This window comes from Pagrus pagrus (genome assembly GCF_965226575.1).
Source record: "Pagrus pagrus genome assembly, chromosome: 23".
Lineage (NCBI taxonomy): Eukaryota > Metazoa > Chordata > Actinopteri > Spariformes > Sparidae > Pagrus > Pagrus pagrus.
The window spans coordinates 8,541,922-8,566,336 of record NC_140205.1 but is presented as its reverse complement, the minus strand read 5'-3'; the positions used below and the strand labels follow the sequence as shown (position 1 = coordinate 8,566,336).

The following is a 24,415-nucleotide window of genomic DNA, read 5'->3' as shown; positions in this document are numbered from 1 at the left end:
TCTCTCTGTGTCTGCAAAGCAGATGGCAGTGTTGAATATGTCTGATGAATAGCTTACAAACAAATCGTGATGGTCTCTCCAGCACACAAGGCTGTTGTCAATTACAGATTAAGCCTCTTGGAAAACACACTGACGGCCATTTCATTGAGCAATGTGCTTGAAACCCAAAACGTTTTATAGTCCTTGCAGAATTACGTTGGATCTGCCTGATTTGGACAGTAATATGATACATCCTGGTGATTTTATTAATCATGTTATAATTTAGAACTTCCCATGGCAATTGTCTACTTACAAAGGGCAATTTGTTTACCGCTATTACTAATCACTCAGAAACTGTCATGTTTCCTGACTGTACTCATCCAGCTGACGGCCCTGATCCGTGTATACTGTCTAACAATCCTCGGTACAGAAAAGGGCCTGCGGTCTGTTTTGATAACACTGAACATGTAAGTTGTTTTCATCAGACCTGGACTGCTCAACAGTTTTAACTGCACAAATGTGTTGCTGAGGGTGCTCTGTGTAGGGTTTCATGTATCATTCCTGCTTTAATAGTCTCGTAAGAATTGCAGAAATTTGCTGAAATCCGAAAAGCCTTTCGAATTAAAGCGTCCGCCCCGAGGCTACTGTTTTGGGTTTCACTGCTAAAATCCCTCAAGTTTATCGCCAAGGAATATTTAGGCATGGTGACAGCTTGCAAAACAGAGCGTTTCTTAGTACTTCAGCACTTGCAGAACTGTGATAATCATCTGTTGATCCAATCCTAACACATCTAGACAACAAACACCATGAATTTACTGAATCCGATAGAATTAAAGCTCCATAATTGATTGTTTTTTGCCCACTTGGGGCGCTGCATCAAGCTTAAAAATTCAACCCTGTCTCATTATGACATTTTATGGTGAAGTTGCCTTTCTTTAGCTACTTCTTTGGCTTGTTTTGGCTCTTTTGCTGCTAAATGCTACACTTTGTTCACCAGCTCGTCACTAACTGTGTTTAACAGCTGTTTGGTGCTGGGCAAGAAGCGTACAATAGGTTTATTTGAGCTTTTTGGGGGGTTTTTAGCTGAAAACAGCTGCCTCGCGCTGCTTGAAATGTGATTGATGAGGGCAGTTAAAGCTGCAGGCCATAAAACCAAAAGAATACGCTGAAAGATGTTAAAACAGCTCGAGGGAACTGCGGTCGGGTGAGAATCCTCTGTGGGTTTGACCCCTTTCACTTAGCACATAATCATCTGATCCGTCGTTAATATAAATATGTTGATTAGAGTCCGCTAACAGCTAAGTTCAACCAACAAATCAAGCTTTAAACCGGTCCGACTGAAATATGAAGGAAGGAAATATTGTGTTATTACATTAGATGTTATCAAGGTTGTTGTGATAATTTATTGTAATATGAATGTTAAGTTTATATCATCCCAGAGCCGGCTATTGGGAGCATTTTTCATATCTTTTTTATTCATTATTCCTTCCAAATGTATACTCCAGATGAAACAACCTGATCTGTTTTGACATTTCACCGAAGGAGACGCAACAGCAACATATTAGGGACCAATAAAAAATTAAGGGAGGGTTTCAGTCAGCTTTTAGCCTCACTGGCCGGAGGCCCAAAATCCTTAAGCTGCGCTCCTGTTATGGAAACAGTATATCAGTGAGGAAATTCTACCCATGGCACCTTTCCATCACTAATATCTTTACATGGTGCATGTCATCTCTTTTTTGTGTTGTTGCAATCCCTGGAAAGCCGTACGTGCGCAGATTTCCCACGCAGAGACAAACAGCGGGTTGTTGCTCGACTATGAATAACTAAGCTAAACAAACATCTTGATGAATCTCTGCGTGTGAAACCTCTGCGCTTGAATGCTCTGTTTGTTTTCACTCTATAGTCTTTTTCCAGTGTCGAAGTTTGTCGGCTTTATGAATTAACTCCTATGCCTGCACTGTCTTGCACACTCACACACTCGCGCACACACACACTAACTCTTTCTCTCACACTCTTATCTCGCAAGTGAATGCATCTTTCTTGTACTATAATTGTTGAAAACTAATTTTCTTGCTCATATTTGCTTTCTAACTTCTTGCTAACTGTGTGGACCTTTTGCTGCATGATTCTCTTTCTCTCTGTTTTCTCTGTTTCCCGCTCTGTGATTGGCTGTTGATGGTTAGGATGAGGCCATGTGCCGAAGGAGGAGCGCAGGCTCCCCATTGGCCTCCTCTCTGCTCATGTTACTGCTGCCACTGTTCATGTGCTGTCTCGGGTCAGTCCCATAACGCTAGCTCTTTCTCTTTCATTAATTTATATCACTGTCTTATCCTCAATCGTGACCCCTGCACACTTTTCTCACCTTATCGCCTCCTTTTTTTCTGCATCTCTGGTTGTCTCTGCTTTGTTCCACTACTTCACGTCTGTTCCCATCGTTTCCTGACCCTTATCATCCTCACCCGTCACTCTTTCTCATGTTATACCGCCATCTGTCTTCACCTCCCCCCAGCTTACCTCCCAGTCTACTTCCCTCACACCGCTCGCCAACATTTACTCCATCTCACCTGACTTTGAACTTCAAGCCATGCTCTTTGTATCTTTCCCCATCTATCATTGTCCGTCTCAGGCAATAGACTCCAGTGTCGATCTCTGCTCTGCTCTGACATCTGATTTCTGATGTGGCCAGACGCTAGCTTAAACAGACCGCTCACTTCGCATTTGCATCTAGACGTTCTGACGTCTCTTTTAATGATTCTCAACGTTTTTCCTCTCGATAAACAAATCAAGGAAAGACATTCTTTCCCTTGTGCCTCTCCAGATGCAAAATTCACAGAGAGAGTGAGAGTATCCAATTAGTTATGGCTCAGAGTTTTCCAGTCAAGTCTTCAAAAGAAGTTTTGAAGCTTTTTCTATATTTTCTGACCTCATGTTTGTACCCTGCATAGTTCCTGCTGGCCGTTTGCGAAGCCCCACCACCCTTACTTAGAGCTGCTAAGGTCCTGCACCTGTCAGGCTTTGCGTTGTGCAGTTTACAATGATGAAGTCGGCAGATAGCTACTCAAAATTCTTAGTAATTGTCAAACAAGTGAGAAAGAATTAGAGAATAAGAGTAAGAATTGGCCTCCTGTCAAATCCTCGAAACAAATAAGGGGCAGCATGTCACCAGAGTAACTGCTAACCTATAGCTAGTTGGCCCAGTGCAGCTAGCAGTTCAGACGGGGAGCTCGGTACCAGGGGAGTGTTGGTGTTTACACTGCTAGCACGGGAGCTTCGGACTGGGCCGGGTCAAGGCTAGCCAGTTAGCATGCTAACTTCAGTAGATACCCCTGCTTCTGTTGATAATTTCAGTTGATTTTATACTTTCTTCAGCTAAAAATCTTACATATAGCCTCTTTAACATTACAAGAGGACTGGCTTCCTCTCTATGGATGTGCTAGTCGTGAGTGGTTCACATGTCACGACAAGAACTAATGTAGCTAGTTAGCCAGGTTCGCTAATGATTTTGACTTATTTTATGAGACTTTCTTACACATACTAAGTATCGCTCTTACTAGAGCCCCATGAACACCAACGCATTTGGAGAAACACAAAGCTTGACAGGTTTGCTGTGCCTAGTTGCTAAGCTATGATTCGACAACCCAATCATCAGAAAAAATGTTGGAATTGTACGTTTCTGCGAACCACAGGTTTGTTAAAAGTTTACATTTCTTTTCATTTTAAGGTTATGTTTCAATTTTATGTTGTGACGATGCTGTACTTAAGGTCTGGTTAGGTCTACGCACTTGTCTGGTTCAGTTTAGGTTCGTTTTCATTCATCCTTGGTTTCCAGAAATGTACAATGCCAACATTTAACTGGACTGGATTGGACAATCTCTGTTTGGGGGAGGGGTTTAGTGAATGCTCAGTTGAAAAGTGTCTAACATGTTGGCTTTAACAATCACTAACTTCACTTCTTTTCCTCCCTGCTCGGCACCAGGAGGAGGACCCTGACTGTGGCGGTGCATCCGGTCTGAGCCCCTCACTCTGGCTAATGCTGGCCCTTCAGCTGGTGCTCCTCTGGGTTATGACCGGCTCCAGACACCACGCCATCCAATCATGACCTCCGAACATCCTGATCACACCCTCTCTCCCTCCCTCGGTTATCTCCCAGATGGCAACCAGCATGCAACGCTGCCACCGAAACGATGAACGCAGATGAGAAGCGCTTGTAACAAACAAAAAAAAAAACCTGTGAGCCCAACACTCTGCCCATCTCTTCTTTTGATACGTTCATTTTCAGGGGTTGCTCAAAGCGATTTCACCGGATGCGAGGGGCACAAGTGACGAAAGAAATGAATGTTGGAAGAAAGATAAGAAAGAACTTGAGCTTTGGCTGTTGTTCATCCGGTCAGTGGTCCCCTGCCAGCTGAGATCAGAGGAATCCAGAGATTAATTTTGATTGGCAACTTCTGAACTTTCTCTGGCTTGATGTCATTGATGAAAGAGATCGGACTGCCTTATAGTATCAGAGGGTTTTTAACACATCACAAAGAGGGGGACTTGGTGTTTGTTGAAGATGTTGAGCAGTTTTATTCACCACTGCCAGAATCAGCGCTGCCCTTTGTAAGCGTACCGTTTATTTTGAATCGATTTGCAGTGGCTAGTTTTTAGGTATTTATTTTCTTTGTGGTTGAGAATCCGGCTAAGATTGCAGTAACGTATGCCAAACTGTTACATCACAAGCTCGCGCCCTTCTCTTGCCTCCGTTGGGGTTGCTGATGATAATGTTGTCGCAGTCTGATTTTATGATAGCGCTTCCCAGAACATTTTCACAGTATCTCTGAGGGTTCGCAACATACATCGTTTTTACTTTCACCCCGGTGTTCTTTCATGTAGATACTGTATTTGCAGTGTGGAAATCACGTTCATTGTTAATATTTATGCACAGAAACCGCCCCTCCGACTGCCACAGAGCGCCTGACTTCTTCTTCTGTACGGATTTTAACTTCGTAGCTGATCGCCCACCCATCAGCTCTGATCAAGAGTGGTGGACTATCCGGATTTCCCACCTTGGTGTTGGATTGCTCCAATGAAAACATTGTTGCCATAGTGCGTATTAACCGGTCAGGGTTGAGCCTGGCTGTTGTCCTGTGCATGCTCATTGGACAAAATCTCGAGTGCCATGTGGAGTGTGTGACTCAGACGAACCCTTTGGCTTCGTAGGCTGTGGCTAGCACGCTACTGTTTGTTTTATTGCAACCACGAAAGCAAACGAACGAGGAGGGTATCAGAATTTGTGTTTGACATTTTGCTCGGCAAAACAGGACAACCGTACATTTGTATTCATTGCTGTCACTTTGTAAATTAAATGACTACTATCTGCACTGCGTTTCAAAGTGCAGCTGTGATTCGTCTTTACAGTTTGATCTCCTGACTGAAGAACAACCTCTCCGTCCGCGTAGTAGCGAGGTTGCCTCTTTCAGTTTATTATACTGTGGTATGATATCAACCCAGCAGAAATCACTGCAGTCAGTCCATGCTGATGATCCTGTCTACTGTTGTATTTCATTTTCATCAATGTTAGTTCATATTGGTTCATTTTGTGTGCTTTCTTTTCCATCAGTTACGTACACAAAACAACTGAGCTTCAGTGTGAAAACTGACAGATGATTTTCTGTTGATGGTTTTATTTAAAGGAGACCTATAATGCTTTTTGGTTTTTTTGGTTTTTTTGTTGTTTTTCAGTGTTTTATAAAGGTTCTTGTGCATGTAGTAAGGTCTTGAAAGTTTGGGATCAAGGTCCGCACCAACAGAAGCTCCTCCCTCCCACAGAAAACACTGCTCCTTAAATGCCTCGTCAGTAGCCCCGCCTTAAATCCCGTCACACGAGGTCACCATGTCACACATAATTTATGCCTAGCGGCTAGTTTGGCACTTAAGATTTGATTTAGCACAGCTGACTCAGGTGTGTGTGAGCTGACCAATCAGAGGAGACTGGGTATTTGGGAGGAGGGGCCTTAAGGAGACAGGAGCATGAGAAAACTGATGCGTTTTCATTAACACCAGAGCATGTAAACTTATTCCAGTAGTAACCTTAAATAAAATTATGAATTATTATTATTAAAGAAATTAAAACATTATTAATTACTGTGAAAATGAGCATAACGTCTCCTTTAAATAGTGTCATCTTGCTGGCCAGAGCGCAAAACAGACTAATTAGCCACTGCTGCAGAGCAAATGTCATCTGCCACAATAATTGAGTGTATCAAATTTTGCAGGATCAAATCTGGACAATTTAAGCCGCTAAATCTCCATGCAATATTAGTACTGTGGGCAAGGATGCAAGGGAATAACTCATTTTATTAATTTCATGATGAAAATATAAATCCACCCTGAAGATGCAATTTAAGGCCATGCTTCGTCGTTGTGGTTGACGTGTTAATACACATATATTGAGCAGTACAGGACACATATAACGAGGCAGGAAATTATTTGTCTGTCAGAGAACTTGTGTGATTGTGTAATATAAATATGTAATTATTATTTAAACCAGCTGCACTTGGCACTTGTTTGTCACGGCCGTCATTGAGCAATCCCATAAGTTTGCCATTATGCGGACGTTTGGTTCCAGGCAAGAGTTGACAATCGCAGGCTAAAATGATTCATATGTTCTTCGTGATGCATTATTAGTCAACTGAGGCTGAACGATTGAAACAGTTACCAATACTTTACAACTGTTGACAGATGCACTTCATGGTTTTACTGCGTAATAGCAACTCCAAATCACCCCTTTTGTTTCAAAACCACTGTTAAACATTTCCAATTTCAACTATTTCAAATCATAACATCAACAGACGAAGTAAATTGGGGATTTGGGATGTTACAAACACCACGAAAACAAAACCGGGGGGTGCATCGTTTTTTTGTAAGAGTCTAATAAACACTGACGCATGTTTGCAGGAAACTACTTAATTCTGTGGGGACGTGAAAACCACAGAAATCTCTAAGCTGTGTGCACCACATCATCTACCACTACAATTTCTCTCCTTTTTCGTTAAATACTCGCTGTGACATCATACAGAAATGTCAGTTTCGAACAAATAAGCATTCCTCTGAGTCAGATCAAGGAGTGCCTTCTTGTCGGTCTCATTTTGTGGCAAACCACTACCAACATCATCATAATGACTTTCTAAGTCGCTGATGTGCACTTTTTACTCTCTCTGTTTTCCTCTATCTTCAACTTCCAACAAAAGACAATGTGGTGAAACTAACAACGGTATTTATGCTCCTCATTTACTAACACTCAAGAATATCAAGTGCCATATAGGACTCTCTTATTCTCTTGTGGAGAAACCTATTATCGTAATACAACATTTATGCAATTTACCAAGATGTAGGTCTCATAAGTTGTTTCCCTGTGCGCTGCATGGTAGTGGCTGACAATTTGATGAAGAAAAAAGAAAAAAAAAAAGAAAACAACATATCCGGTGTGCTCCTGCTTTAGTGTGTAATGTTGGGAAGCATCATATTCTGGGTGTCAGGTGTTTGTTCATGATATGATATGATAAGGTATGATCAGCTATTACTGCCTTTCTCTTGGGGGGACAGCATTTGGTTCCTCACTGCTCTGAGTCAGCTGGGGGAAGGAACCCGATTGGCCAGCGTGATGTTTGAATGCACTACTCAATCTGTCTGATTGGTTCGAGCAATGTGTGATTTACTGTTATTTAAGGGCCATACCAGTGATTCAGCAAGTTTGGACCAATAACTCCAAATAAGGAATACTTGACATTCATGTGTCCTGATGACTTTGGTCCCCCTAGTTTTACTTAGCGCCACCATGAGGTTCAGATTTGTGGCTCTAAAGGTGCAAATTTAAAAGAATTGACCAGCTGTCTGATACATACTCCAAACAAAAGGGACTGCACATCACCAGAGTAGCCGCTAACTGCAGCTTGCTGTAGATGCTCTTAGTTAGCTAGCTCGATTAGCCGTGCATCTAGCGGTCCGGACCGGGAGCTCAGAGCACGAGGGGTTGGTGTCTTTAGACTACGACCTCTCTTCTGCTAACTGGATATCTCCACAACGCACTACTTAGATTTCATGACATTAAAACAGCTTTTTTCATGTCCTGTTGATAATTTTTTGTTAATTTTTTTAAACGTCTTTGAGTAAATCGCTCACATATTGCACCTTGAAGTGAAATATCTCAGGTTTTAAACTGATTGCCATGAAATTTGTAGTCATCCCTGGACTTTAATCTAGTGCCGTCATCAGGTCAATACTTCAGTGTGTCCAGTAATTTGGTTAAGAACTAACTAACCTGCAAAACTAATGACAATCCCATCAGCCTCAACTGTTCTGTGTTCAGCACTAAAAAAGGAAAACACAAGGAAATTATAACATGCTAAACTACAGAAGCCAAGAACAGCCATGCTTGCAATCATTCGATGCTGTCATCTGATAAACATGAATAAAACAAAAGGTTGTTTCCTCTTATTAATCCTCTATGCCGACGAGAATTATTTCGGTTGTGGCCTACTGGACGGTAACACGTGCTTTAGGTTGACCTCTGTATGTAAGTCTATCCCTTACAGTAATTAGCTGTAATGTAAATACCCTCATATCAAATCACAAGGGCAAACATTCTAACAACAAATAGCAAAAGCTCATTCAAAGTTCATGTGGTTTGCTTTTAAATCTCCCAAAACCACCTCACAGAGCAGTGTGGGCCTGAAAAGTAGAAAAACACCTTCGAACGTGGAGAAAATTGGAAATATTAATTGTAGGTAAGGAGACAAACTTGCAAAAACACTGATATGGTCCTTAAAGTCACTTGAGGCATTGTACAGATATGAAATAAGTGAAAATTCACACCACCTAATCGCATAGAAATGCACAGAAAACACTGGAGAATGAACACGAGCTTCATACTCGTCCAGATGTCCCGTTCTACTCTTAAGTGCTAAAATCAGATGCTGTCACCTCAGGAACAATACTCTCTCGATGTGATATGAAGTGTTTTTTGATTCTGTTGGTGCTCTCTGTGTGGACTGTGTGGGTTGGCCTTTTTATTTCTGGAATCTTGAGGATTGCTTAATGTGTGTTTTTTTGTGTCTGTTACCTTTTTGCTGCCACTCTTTGGCAGACGATTGGCGGGCCTGTCAGTCAATCTTTCTCTGCCTTTTGGTTTTCAAGGCAGGCTCTTGATGGAAGCGTCCACCGAGTCACCCCTCGCCAGACTCCGCGTCGGGGAAGTCTTGGCGGCGGGCCTCTCTGTCAGTCTCCCTCGATTGTGCTTTAATATGTTACACTTTAGTGGAAATTGATTCTCCAGAATCAGTCCTGTAAAAATTTGTACAAAAGGGATGTTGTTCTCAACAAAAAAGAAAAAAAGAACAATGTTTATAATCCTGGGGAGGAAAAAACGTGTTTATTCATGTGCAAATAAGGTATATTCAGAATAAAAAGTTTATGATTACTATCTGTTGCATTACTTCTAGAGTTCTGGCTGATGTCCTTCCCTTGCAAAATGTCTGTTTTTTTTCCACAGCGGATCAGATTTCTGTTACTAACTTCTGTCACATTGCCAGCACACATTTCCCATCCAAATGTGTGTGAGAATGAGAAGGAAGCACCCCGAGTCTGCTCTCCCAGTGTCTAGCCAACATCAGAACCTGACGTTCGGCCAAAATCAACACTGTCCAGGAAAAGAAACGGTGGAGGCGTAGCTGCAGCCACATCTCTCTACAACATTGAATTTGGCTCAAGGACACGTCCATTAACAACGACCCGTAATGTTCTCTGGTCGTAAATTTGCAGTAATTCCTGTTTTCCCTGTTGCATGTTGATCAAATACTAAGTGACTTTCTCGTTAGCGCAGTTCGCTTTACACTTGAACCTGAAACCAGCTGTGCTCAAGCCCAGATTCTTACACACTGCCCCCCAAAGACAAACTACAGGCTCATTTTACTCTTTATTATAGACGTTAAAAAACTAACCCTAGCTTGGTATGGTATATAAGGAAAAAGTAAAATCCTTTCGGTGCTTGGGGACATTTTAAATGAGACCAATTACAATGTCTTTAGTATTTCGTTTTAATAAAAAATGGCCTTTATTGTTGGTAGCACAGCTGGTGAATGACTATACGGAGACCAATAATATGAAATTACATATTTTACAGACCATGTGACACAAATTGATTACAACAGCACCAACCATAAGTTAGCGAAACTGCCATTTCAGTGAAGTTCGGGCTCAGTGAAGAAACCGGACGCCCATTCAAAACATAATTTATCAACATGCGATGTAATGCAAAGAAATTACGTAGTAAATTCCTCAAGCCTAGTTGGATTTCGACTCATAAATCTGTCATATTTTGTTACCGTAGCATAACTCTCCCTGTGTGTAATCTCTGTTTTTCCATGCATCCTCTTTCTTTGAGTGAATATTCTATGAAAGATCTAAATCACGCTTTAAAAAAACGTGTTTTCCGGTGACAGCACCCTGTCTCTCTTGGACCCTATCTATTATCCCCCCCCCCCAAAAAAACTCTTCCTTTCCAAAAGTGTTATTCCTTGTCTGTCACGGATGAGCTGCGATGTCAACAACACACGGTGGATTTCCTGCTGAGGGCTCTGGATTTCGCGTCTGGCAACAAGATGACCCAGTTTGGTTTACACTGAGAGGTCACTCCTGTTGTGTTTTTGATTGTTATCCTAAGTCTTTGGGCTTGTGTCCCCCTGTCACTGATTGATATCTGGCCTCAAGTCCCGCAAGTAAACCGCCTCTAGTGTAAATATGAAAAGTTTATTATGTAAGTAATTCCATTTGTAAGCATTAACAGTCTCATTACACCAAGATTTGTTTTTCTAAAAAGTGGAGAGACGGTGTCACATGTCGTTGGTTTGTGCACCCGAGTGAACCTTGAAGGGCTTAATAATAAAAAAAAAGGATCGTATATGTTGACCAGGAATGCTCACCGCTTCATTTATATGCATGCACTCCTCTGAAAACCCTCGCTCTCCCTCTTCCCAGCAAATGCTTACTCTTGCATTCCTCACCGTGCGAGATGAGGAAGATATGGTTTCTGCATTCTCCCCTTCCCATTCTGTGGAGGCGATCCTACAGTATGACCGGTTTTGGGTTACTGAAGAGTACACTGTCCCCACACGAAAGCCTGCTTGGTGCCCGCGGACAAACCCACTGAGAAAGGTTTGTTTTTGCACAGACGCAGGCTTACAAAGGATCCGGTAGTTTGTTGGGAAGAAAGAATAACTTTGAGGGTTGTGGTCAGGAAAAAAAACCCAGCTTCAGGGCTTCAATTGACGACAAAGAGCAACGATTAGACCACCAAGGCATTGTTGAGGTTTTTGTTTGTCTCCACATCTCCTGTCTTTTAGCTCGTCCTTACTTTGGCTCTGCTCCTCGGCTGTGTGTAATGTGTAATCACCCCTGATCCCAAATGAAGTTCGTCCCCTTTCATTTAAATTTCAAACACCTCATAAAGGCATTTGTTTGGCCCGGACTCAAAACCCAATCACAACTGCTCTAATAGACATCTTGTGATGCTTATAGGACACAGGGGGGGTCTCATGTCAGGGTAGCTGAGACTGATATGTTTATGTTGTGCGTCCCTACAGAATTTCTGTTTTTTTTCACTGTACCTCTCTGGCAGAGATGCTGTAGTTTGCACCGTTGGCTGCGGCTTCAAACTTTCTGTGAAGTGTTTGCATGTTCTCCCTGTACCTGCCTCTCGGCCGGTGTCAACTGGGATTGGTTCCGGCTCCCAGCGACCCTCTAGTATAAATCATAAGCAAGATGGATGGGCGGACTGTAAATGTCTTATTCTGAAAGTCTGAACCCTGAGGGTCAGCAGTCAGCTGCGTACAGCTCCTTAAACTCTACACTCCTTTCAGATTTTAGATTACGATGAAGGAGATTACATTAAAAGTACAGGATTCTTTCATCATGCGTACATCCAGTAAAGAGCTCCAGGTAGCCTGTTGTTACCGTCTTAACTCTGAGATAAGCAACTATGTCCAGACTTCTGAAGGGTTCAGTACGCTTAAACCGAACAAGGTAGAACACTAAGAGATTAAAAGCAGAGAGATAATACTTGTTTCAAATTGCCACACTTCTCCTGGGTAAAAGTGCTGTTTTTGTTGACCCGTCCATCCACCCCATCCTCCTCTCGGCGTCGCCCTTTATACTCACCTGCCCTCCTCATTTGCTGCCGTTATAACTACAATGGCCACTAGAGGTCGCCGGCTAACAATTAACAGAAATATCAGTCGCAATATGCTGCTTGCACAGTTGACCCATAAGGACAGGCCGTGCTAGCTGCATCACATCGGTCTCTGTTTTGAGAGTCTTTTGTGTCCTGACGCAACCGCGAGAACAAAAATGTTCAAACAGTCTTGCGTTATCAGACAGGAGCAGAAATTGTGCGTGAAGACTGAAAAAAGTGAACTCAATAGATTATTCCAAGCCCTGTAAATTCATTTGCAGTTCCAAGAATCCAACAACGACTTTATTGAGGCACAGACTGTTCTCTTGATGAATGAAACTGTCAACCACTAACTAGAAACAAACACTCCCAGAATTTGGAAAATTGTTCAGTGTGACATCGAAGTTCTTGGGTCTGTCTCACAACTGTGTTCTGGGGTTACACAGAATGCGTCACACATGCCCAATCTGGAAGTTGATTTATGTCATTGGACGAGTGTGTCACATTACATTTTATTGTGCATCATTACCTAAAAATAACAACAGCCAAGAAAGGGACATTGTACTCTCCACATGTGGTGTCGACTCAATATTTAGAGCTAAGAAAATATCAAATCATAAATCCTTGAAGCAACGGACGCAAAGAGAGGAGAGCCTTATATTTTCCAGTTTTCCGACAGTGGTCTGCGCGATGAAAGGGAGGTCGATGGCGTCTATTATTGTGTAATTGGCGTCAGAATAGTTCTTGTGTGTACAAACAACCCTTCTGTGATGCAGTTGGAAATTAGCAAAATAAATTATTTACACGACCTTGTGCAACTTGAACCACATGTAAGCTCGGAAAAAAAGCCTCATGAAAACCGGAGGTTTATACAATTGTCTTGGCAAACTCAAAGCGTTTCTCTCGTATTTCCAAAACAGCTTGATTTCCAAATTTACTTCACCTGCTCCTCTGTCTCCGCATCACTTCAGATCGCTGTTGGGAGCTCCGTTTCTTTGTTACTCATCTGCTGGTCATTTATTCACTCACTTTGTTGTAATTGCTGCAGTCTGGTAGCGTTGGCTTTTCATGTCCCTTTTATGTTCCTTTGGCCGCAGAGAAAGTGAGGCTAAAGTGGAGGCCCCGGCTGTATCGGGAAAACAGAAAAATACCCAGGGCAGATGTGGGACGCCCTCCCCTCCCGATGACCAGTGCCGGAGGTTTGATGTGGTTTTTGAATCACCAGCATCACCCACGGTTTTGTATCAGCTGTCCTTGACTGGAAATATGAGTGGTCCTTATCTCAGGGGAGAAGAGAGCAGAGGAGAGGGGAAAACAATGGAGCACTTAGAAAGATTTGCAGACAGAGCCGAGGCGAAAAAAGAACAAGATGTCAAAACTTTGTCTTTAAATGACGGTGCCCTGGAGAAGATTCATCCACAAAACTTTATTGATTCAGCTTGATTCAAATCTATGTTACTTATAAACCGTCCTTACAAGTGTTTGAAAGAGTAGTTCAACATTTTGGGAAGCGAGTTTATTCACTTTCTCGCTGTCTACCAACACATCTAAAGCTCATTAATTAGTGTTTTCAGATCCAAACCAAAAAAACTGTAGTGGTTATCAGACATTCAGACAATCCAGAGGGACATCTCATGGGTCGAGGTAAAACAGAGTCCAAGATCCATCGGAAGGATTGAGCACAGCAGGGTTGTTTACACACCAGTTTCACAGCCCTGCTCTAAGCAGCCGGTTTCAGTGACTTTCCCTTTTATGCTAATGAGCTACTGCGTGCGCCGCCCACTTCTTCCTGTCGGCCGGAAGACGTGAGGACGGCATCGCGTGACCATGGCAACGAGCGAGACACAGCAACTTTCAATAAAGTTGGGAAAAAAAAACAAAAAAAACAACGAGCAATACACAGCGCGGCGCAGCTTTTCTGTGTCCGTGCCTGCAAATAACTGATAGTAGCACAGCAGACATGTAGCAGGTAGCCCCTGTCTCCAGCTCCAAAACAAAGTAGTGATTGCTTTACTGCAGATAACGTTTTGGTACCCTGAGGTCTGGTCTCTCATGCCAGCAGCTAACGCTACAGGCTGTAGTATTAGCTGTACCGTTAGCTGTAACCTACAGCTAACGCTACACACGTATTACATGTATACCAACACACAGGCAAAAACGGTCAGAGGACAGTCTCCCAGAGCCATGACATCTGCCCAACTACAGCAGCTCCTCGGGCTGTCACACAGTCAGCAGTGCATTCAGACAAGACACGCTTCTAGAAGTTTGCTTACACACTGTCCTTTAGCACAACATGCTAATGAATGAACGTAGCTCACTGGCCGAGAATAACAGAGACCAGTTCATACCGTTTCCTCTGCGTGTTCACCGCGGAACAGCAGCTAAACGTCCGCGAACAACTGAGACATTTCACCCCGTCTCCTCCCCATGTCCACGGCCGAGCAGTGGTTCACCGGCCGGTTAGAAGCGATAAAATCTCAATATCCTAATTCATTTTCTCAATTCACCTTCATGTTTTAAAAGAATGCTGATATGACAAATTAACGCTTCGTTACATTAACATTATCGTGAGTCCTACGGCCAGTAAGCCCAACGTTGATGACTTCACATGTAATGTTAGTTCAGCCTCATATTTACACCCACGGTTAGCGTTAGCTCATGTGCTAAACGGCCAAAGTAACACAAACTACACTGTTTTTTTAAATACTTACAGTTCCATCATTGACAGTGGGTATGGATCCATCTTTTAAGGGACAATCTCGTTGCCAGTCCAGCGTTGTACTGACCCTGGCTGCTGAAACAGTCCGATGTGAAGTGACTGGCACAGACCATAACGCTTCTGCTCACTGAAGCTGAGACCCTGATAAATAAAAAGTAGCCTCTTCGCTCTGATATCCTTTGAGGATCCGTGCATCCGACGACAGAGCAGCAGTGCTTGGCTTTAAGGGTTGTACATGGTAGCGGTCAGGCTGTCGGGTACAAGTTAGCGACGACAAAATGGCGGATCCTCGTTCAGGTAGCTGGCGTAATGTGGGAGGAGATACCCAGCGCGAGGGCGGGGAGTATGCAAATCACCCGGACTGTTACATAACAATCCGGGTGAAATCCAAACGGCTCGTTTAGAGACTCAAATCCTGACTCTGCCAGGTACAAAATATTGACTTAGTTGTCAAAACTCATGCTTAGGGGGTGGGGAGGCACTCCGGATACGCAAATATACATACTAAAGCAAGGAAAAAGTCAGTTTTGCATAATATGTCCCCTTTTAAATCCCAACACAACTGCATACATGACTGGATACCTAAAGTAAGAAAATATGATTTTTGGTCATTTGGATGAGCCGGTCTCTCAAGGAAACGATTATTTCTCTGTTGATAAGAATAATATGTTGACAAAGCAGTGAGGCAGCGTGAATCATGCAAACTGAGTAAACTCTAATTAAAAATTGTATTTATCAGCACCCTGCTATGACTATTGTGCCTTCTCACTGGCAGCCAGATTTTTAACTGCCCCACTGACTGATTGCCTTACTTACCCTCAGACCGACCAGATTCATGTTCAGAGTCATAAACAATGACTAACACCGGCGGACAAACACTTTCGATGAGTCTTACAGTCTCTTGTTAGAGACACAGACTCATATCAGAGAGATCTGATACAAGCCAATTACATAACGCAGACACGGAGTCAGGCAGACGTCTTTTATTCTGGTGGAGCGTGAGTTATTTCCTCTGCTGGGAGCCCCAGGTGTCCGATCGGGACAGCGAGTCAGCATCTCGCCCGTGTGTAATAACAAAGTGCGTGATTAGGCTCTACGGTCTGGCACACACACAGAAAGATCCTCTTAAAGATCCTCTGACACGCTACAAGCCGTCTACTGTGGCTAAATTAACCTACAGCTGCATCCGTTGGTGCCAGCCCACACACACGTTTGAGCATTTGTACGAGACTACAGCCACACAACAGACAAACAAACCTGTAAATCCTTACACCTACACATACATATATGTAAAAACGCTTAAACTACATGTAATACTTAATAACACTGAGCAAGAGTGACTCATTTACAAGCCCTCGTCGGCAGTCGAGACGACGTGTGCAAACCCAAACCACCCACAAACACACAGTTGAAATTACAAGCATGAACACAGGCATGGTGCTGCACCTCTCCCACCACAACTATCAAAGGGTTGTCGTGCAGTGAACCTATGTGTGTGTGTGTGTGTGTGTGTGTGTGTGTTCATATGGGTAATTAGTTGCTGAGTAAGTGCAAATGTGTGTAGATGCATAATTAGTGCAGTGGAAGTTTAGAGAGAGTTAAAGGAGCAGTTCATCATGTTGCTACATACACAATGTTGCTATATAAGTTAGCTTTTTCACTGTCTTCCCAAGTGTTGCATAATAAGATTGGCACCACGCTCGTGTGTGTGAAGCTGTAGCTTGCATCCAATTCATTTAGCTTAGCGTTAAGAATGGAAACAGGAATTGTTTGGTAAGAAACTAGATTTTTGTGCCGATTAAATAGCCAAAATGTATTCCATGTTAATTATTGAGCTTTAGAGGCGTCTGTTGGCATCCTGTGAGGCTAGGTCTTTCACTAGGTGGCTGTGACTTCATATTTGGCTATCCCACAGCCATCTTCTCTTCTGACTGTCGGTAAAAACACTAATAATTGTATTCCTCGTCATTTTTAACTGGACTATTCAATCTTCTAACATATTGACAGGGCGAAAAACTAGCTTGAAAAAAACTTGCATACCTGGATTTAGAAGACGTGTCTTGGCTCGCTTCTGCGACTGTAAGTGGAGTTAGAAATTGAAGACCATTATGGTCTGTACCCGGTGTTCCAGATGTTAGTGCTGGTTTATTTTTGGTAAGTGAAAGTAACAAAACTAGCCACCCTTACTCTGAAAACAAGACAAATTGCTTCAGCATGTAACTCCCTCTAAGACCAAATAAGCTCTGTACAACTTCAACAAAAGAAGTACGGCATTGTTATATGTATTTTTTTTTTTTACTTTGGAGAGTTGTTTCCTCGCTATAGACATGAAATGACATCCATCAGGAACAGTTCCCCCAGAAATCAACATCGGCAACTCACCTCAAAACAATCTAGATGGATAAACAGCACTACAGGTACGAGGTAAAATATATATTTTTTGATTTTGGGTGAACTAACCCTTTAAGGAAAGCAAATAAGCATATTAAAGGGGGACAAGTATATGATTATGAGTTTGTGAAGGCATTTCAGCTCTGATGATGTACGTTAGCGCTACGCAGGCGTAACTGTGGGTGTGTGCACACGTCTGTCCCACTTGGTAAGTGTGTGTCAGAGTGTGTGTCGCAGGCGTGTGTCTGGGGTGTGCGTTGAAGGGAGGTCAATCCTCGGTCCGGGTAATTTGCCACAGATGAAACCCGACTCCATTCCAGGGGACCGGCGCAAGCAAACGTTTCAAAGCTGCAGGAAATCTATTAGCACCTGGTGGGACTCCCCCCCTCCCCCCCACCGGTCCCCTTATTCTGTCCTCTCTCTCCTCCACCCTCCATCCCTCGCTCTACCATCTCACCTCGCCTTGCCCCACCCCAGTTAATAAAGCCACACAAGACCACCACACTCCCGCTGTGCCACTAAAGCCGCGGGATTAGTTAGTGTGTGTGTACGTGCGTCCGTCTGTGGCGTGTGGCGACTGCGAGGTGTGCATTTACGTCCGTATATGTGGAGTGTGTGTGTGCATGTAATGTATCTGGACCTGTCCTTTTACACACACGTGGAGCCAGTTAGCAGTGAATGAGGTGCCAGACAAGCATGCAGCAGCTGCCACACTCGAAACAATAGCTCATGATCCAGACACAGTAGGCTGCAGTCGCTGCTGAGCGCTGACTCCAGGTCAGATCGTATGTGCTGCTTTAATTGCTGGGATGATGGTTAGTGTCCGGGTCATGTAAATGTGGTCAGTTTGCCGTTTTTTTTAAATATACCAGTTCTTGGCTGTGGTCAGGCCCAAATGTGGACAAAACATGTCATCTCTCTTTTATGACCTGGCGTACACTGTGTTTGCACAATAACTGGCTTTCATATAAAGCGTCCTGAGAAGAATGCAGACCGTATGACATACCGGCGATGTAAGCCAAGCTCGTCATGGCAAACAGAACATTTGTTGTTACTCTTAATTGCCGGCTTTAAATCAAAAGATGTCCTGCTGCCTTGGTTAGCAAAGTCTCGACAGATAAGATAAGATAAGATAAGATAAGATAAGATAAGAAAAAAGTCTGGCACACTGAAAGCCAGGAAGGAACGAAAGACAAAAAAGTTTTATTTGACAGAAATCAAAAGCTAGATTTAATATCAGATACAATTCTGGAAAACACTCAGTGAGATACGTTCGAGGCTGACAGATGGAGGCCAGATGCAATCCTCTGATGGTGATTACTTCACCTGCCATCTCAGCATTAAAACTTTCAAGTGCATCAATAAAAAGGGATTTTGTAATTTACTCCTGGGTTTTATTTATGAATGTATATCGTTGCACAACGTACAGAGAACTTGATGTTCAACCACGTTTTTCCACGAAACATGAAATCAAGACGGCCATTTGACCGTTTGCTGCACCCTGAGCAGCGATTGTCCGACCACACCACAGCAACCATAACTAGGCACTTTTTTTTTGCATGGATCTTGATGGAAAAATGGCATATTTAGTTGGCTCGTATCTATGAGTGAGTATAATTTGATGTGGAAAACTCACACCTGGTATTAACATGCATCTCGAGTGACTGCTTCTACTCGGATTTCACTTCCCTGCTCTATATGCAAATAAAGACGTACATCAGACAGCCTGTCACTATGTTTTTTTTTTACATAAAAAAGAAACATCTTCACATATAATATTTGACGAATTAACAAAAAGACCCGAACAGTTAAGAATTTGTTATAGAGAGTGTTTCACAAAGTTTATAAAGTCTCTCCTAACTCAACAACTCACAGAATTGAGCATTTTTTAAAGGGAGTCTGGGAATGTTCTCCACAGGCACGAAAGAAATTAGCTATATTTGTTTCTTTTTACTATATTCATAAAATGTGACATATTTATTATAAGCCAATGAGGATACTGACTCATGTCGCTTTTCACTCAACTTTTTCAGAATAGTGATCAAGTGCACATTTAATACCATTTGTTCTCATTTTGAACAAATCTGTGAACACTAAAAAAACAAAAATCTGTGAGCGTGTTCTTTTCAGCCAACAAATCCATGGACTTCAAATGCTCTTGTTGTCTCCTCACATTTTGAAAGGTAAATATAACTGTAAACAGTGTAGTCTGACAGGTGCAGCAACAGTTACTGAGGGACATAGCAATCAGCCAGTGCAATCAGCCAGTGCAATAAGATCATGCCGGTGGTGTTCATGTTTTCCAGACTGAAGCAAAATTTGCGAGCCAGATTTGCAACTGAAGGACTCAATGACAGACACGTTACTTTTATCTCTGTGTGATTTTATTTATGTGCTTAATAATGATTTGCTTCAAGGCCATTTACTTCACCCCGTGGAATTAAATTCTTATTGGAATCACAGCTACGAGCCAGAGGCCGTCTGGCCACCAGTCTCCTCTCCAAACAAGGCTTTGTGGAATAAATCAGGAACAAATAACTGACTTTTGAAGGGTGACTTTTTTTCTAGAACGGCTCCCAGAGGAAACATGATTATGTTGAAGTTTTTGCTGCCTCGAGGTATATTAGCTTGGCACCGACTTCATGCGTGGCTACTTAATCTCCATTGTTTGATCCCACGGCGGGTGATCTGAGGAGAAGGAGCATTTCCAATTGATGATACAACTTTGGCCTGATATTAAGTCCTAGCTTCCAATTCGTCTTCCAATCTGAGACATTGTCTCATGGATCTTTTCTCGAGTTGAGTTTAACTGTGTTTTTTAGACCACCTGTGTAAAGAAAGCCCTGACAGCAAACACAGAGCTGTCAGTGTTGATCACCCACCACAACATCACGCCCAGACAAACCCAAACAGCTAAAATCCCGAATTAACACACAGGTTTACTTAAGCTTAGAAGGTCTTTAACCATTACTAAGTCTACACCTTCCTCTACCTGCTCTGAGAAATCTGATTATTTAAGTCAACTGTGTCTGCCGAGCGTTTGGGCGGTCGTGAGCGCGCTCGCCAGGCTCGCTAGCTAGCTCGTGTGCAGGGTCCGACCTAATTGGATTTATGTGCGGGAATGTTTTCCAAAGCCACACTTGTGAAATACCTCCACATCTGCTGGCCATTAGCACTGGACATAACACACAACAGAGAGAGCAAAGCCCCCAACGCCTTGATTCATTGGACTGCAGCTCTGCTTTTATTGCAGCGGAGGAAAACGGCTGGCCGCAGTGTTTCAGCACAGCGAGCGCTGCCTTATCTCTCTCTGTCGTTTTCCTCCTCCCTTATCATCCATTTAATCCTTCCATCCACTCCCTATCTCTCTGTCCAACTTCCGATTTTACTTTGTGTCTGGATTTTTCAGCCTTGCTGCAGCAGTTGTTCTTACTCCTCTTTTCTCTCACTTTTCCCATTTTAACTTTCAGCTTTTCCTTGAATAGCTTTCCTCTAATTTCTCCTCTGCCTCCTACCCCAACTTCCCCACGGTGCCTAGTTCTCCGACAGTCATTTATCTATGTCAGTACAACTTCCATCGCCAAACCTCTTTCCTTGTCACTCCCCAAGGCAAGGACGTCCTCCTGTTTCATCCCTCGGTGGGCACGAGGAGAAACTAGCAAGGGGGTCTGACAACCCCCTGACCCCTCATCTGTCATCTGCAAGGGGAAAAGCACCCTCCTAATTGGGGGGAGGAAGCGTCGAGGGGTTGGGGGGCGGGTATGGAGGTTGTTATTCTAGTGTCGGGGGGGTCAGAGGTGAAAAGGGGGAGATCACACCGGTGATTAGCCTCCTTCATGTGCAGGAGTAGAGGGATGCAGGGACAGGAGGAGTGTTTGCTGTGCAGCTGGGGTGTAAAGTAATTAAAGGGGCAGGGGGAAAAATCTCATGTAGGATGGTCAGGGCTGTTAATGATAATGCCCCAGGTCAAGTCATGGACACTTGGACTCTGATCAGGTGAGTCCAGGTTAAATCCATTAAATCTCTAATGGAGCGATTCAGGCACAAGCATAGTCTTTCGGTGAGGTTGATCAGGGCCGAACTGGACATTCAAAAAGTTTCCTCATCATCCTTTAGGAGCCACAACAATGGGCACTCCATGTAGGGCTGATGACTGCTGGAAGCAGATCGATCGAACAGCTAGGGTTAGGGTTAGTTAGTTTTCTGAAAAAGGACAAATTGATAGGGTTGGGACTCGGGCTGGGTATCATTAAAGAAAACAAAACTAGGAGACTCCTTCGGTATTGAAATTTGGTAATGACAAGACATTTTTTGAAGCTCGGTTGTATCGAGGCGATGCAGTCGATGCCATAAAAGTATCGGAGATCGATACACATCCCTGGTTGTGACGAATCAGGGAAGGACAGGTCTTGACTGGTACGATCGACTCAGGTAGCTAACATTGATGTGGATGTAGCCAGAGTTACTTGTCCAAACAGGAATGCAACTGAAGATTTGAATTTTTTTTGGCACAGCTTGTATACACGTGCATGATCTGGCTTTTCATCGCCACTAATAACTTTAAAAACCAGTTGCTTGGAATTTTTGGTTTTGGTCCTTTTGGTCCAACTTTCTACAAACTGCAGGGATCAAAGGCTTGAAGTCGCCAGCTGGATAAGAACATCAGCTGAACATCAGCTGTGTGTAAAAAAACTGTTTATCTTAGAATCACACGTGTTGAGGAGCCAAGTTAGAAAAAAGAGTGAAACGAGGCTGAGGTGCTGACAGGTTCTGGCCTTGGGAGTTGACGATCTCCCAGCTCTCCCTGATAATGAACATTACCCATCTCTCTGGGTCACCCTCCTCAGCCTCCTCATTTCCCCTGTCCACACCTCTTTACGTGGCTCAGCAGGCCATGAAATAGGTGTGTGTTTATGTGGGCGTGAGACGAACGCAGAGAATAGCTTGAGCCAAAACGAGGGACAATATTAGACGCAAAACTGAGCCTTTAAAGGCATTATGCGTGGCTTTTTTTGATTTGTTTGTTTTTTACATTCTGCATTTATTTTAATGAGCCATACCCACCCAGATATATGGTTTGTAGAGTATGTTGTAGGCAAGCTTTTCCACAAACCCCCATTAAAGGACCTAGTTGTAAGACAAGTTGATTTTTGAGTCTCATTCCCAACTCGTCCCAACAATCCTAATGCGCCAGTATTTGACGAGTTGGGAATGAGACTCAAAAAACAACTCTTCTTACAAATAGTACCCTTTAACCTTACTTTTCAATAGAAGGAGCATGTATGTGTTATTGTACTGCAACATCAACAAACTGCAAAAGATTTAGCAGCGAAACAAGGCAAAAAATACTAACCCAATATGATTATTTAACCACAGTTTTTCTTTTCTGGCAACTTTTACTATTTTTACAACTTTCTGGAGTTGTAGGCCCAATCCATCCCTAGTCTACACCAAGTGTAAACCAGCCATGACATCACCAGTTGGTTTCTAGACTACCATTTTGAAGGATCTAGTAGACTCTTGTTTCTTTGGAACCAGAAGTAACCATAATTGGATGAGAGGGTGGAGTTAGGGAGGATGTTCTGATCGGATCTGACTAAGAACTCAAGGACACGCCTTGGTAGCGACTTGTCAATCAAAAGGTAGCCACACCCAAAAGCATACTCCACTTTCTGTCTTTTTTTTTGCCATAAATGGGACCATAATTTACAAACTGAGCATCGTGATGTATTGTTGAAGACTCAAAACTAATGATTGAGACCATAAACTCATCAGGACACTGTTTACTGAGGTAATAAATCAATTGAGAAGTGGGGACATTTTCTCATGAGCTTACAGACAATCAGACTTCTTTTTGAAACCAGCGGAGTCGCCCTCTGCTGGCCATTACAAAGAATGCAGGTCTAAGGCACTTCCACGTCGGCTTCACCTTTCATACCAGAAAGTCAGCGGCTGACACACGGACAAACAAAGGGATTAATCATGAATCTTGAAAGTAACTCTCATGAACCCTGTGACGACAGAAGACTGCCTGACGTTGTTAAAGGCGATCACAAATTAGCTGGAAACCATCTGGGAATGACTTTGCTATCTGCTGTGGGGTTGCTTGTAATTGTGCTTCCCAAGAGCTAGACCCTGTTGTTACTGGCAGTTGTGAAATTGATGTCAGTTAGGCTGATTACATCTTAAGCTAGTGTTTGAATAAATTTGCTCATCGGTCTTGTACATCGCGGCGCTACCAAACTTCCCATGCTCTAATTAGCAATGCGGCAGGATGACTGACATCTTGGAATCCTCAGCGATAGGCCGCGGGGCTTTGAGTGCAAAAATAAATCATGGAAGTTAATACTCCCATTGCTTTGGTGTATGTATGAAAGAGCACTCCCACTTCCAACATCTTCTCCCTTGATGCATAATCAGCTGTCAAAGCTAACTTATTTACCTGAGGCCCGTGAAGCACATGGGACAGGGCCAGCTGTAGTTCAAAAAAGGTACCAATCTACAAAAAAAATTTGCTCCCAGACAGGTTTTTCTGAGCGTCTGGTTTTCTTCTTTGCTCTGACACTGATTGACATTGCGGGTACGACGTGTGCACAGTGCCAAGGCCGAGAAAACCGCTGTTCGCACACACACCTCTACACCTGCTGGCACTTTCCTGCGCACACACACCCACGCAGACCAAAGGGAGGAAAAGGGACCAAAGAAAAATGAAATGACCTGCACGCGTCTTAATGAGGGAGGGCCGGGCGTCTGGCATTTACCTCAAACCATTTCTTCCCCCCGCTGCTCTCTCTGGAGGGCTTTAAGTCCGCCGCCCGTTAACGGCTAAAGTGTGGATTTCCTGTCAAATGCGGGTTAGGGCCCAACAAAAGTCCTGTACGCTGGTACCTAAATGGGATCACTTCCAGCTGCCTCACCTAAACACACACACACACACACACACACACACACACACACACACACACACACACACACACACTTCATGTCTTATAATGTCCTTTTAGGACTGTGTCTGTGGCGCTCAGTGTTGTCTTTATAGTGACCTTATTGCACCTGTGCGGTACTTTCAAACTCCAATAATCAATTAACTATTTCTATAATAAAGATGTAGGATATTT

At 43.2% G+C, this 24,415-nt stretch overlaps 1 protein-coding gene across 1 annotated transcript in view; it reads left to right on the top strand.

Moving 5' to 3' along the window:
• Window positions 1-9,439, top strand: part of LOC311252696 (voltage-dependent calcium channel subunit alpha-2/delta-1-like) — a 92,779-nt gene extending 83,340 nt beyond the window's left edge. Inside the window, exons 37-38 of the mRNA XM_084346115.1 lie at window positions 364-446; window positions 3,956-9,439. Of these exons, the coding sequence (XP_084202241.1) occupies window positions 364-446; window positions 3,956-4,078 (206 nt within the window). The 3' untranslated portion in view covers window positions 4,079-9,439. The remainder of the gene's footprint in view (window positions 1-363; window positions 447-3,955) is intronic.
• The last annotated feature ends 14,976 nt before the right edge of the window (window positions 9,440-24,415 follow it).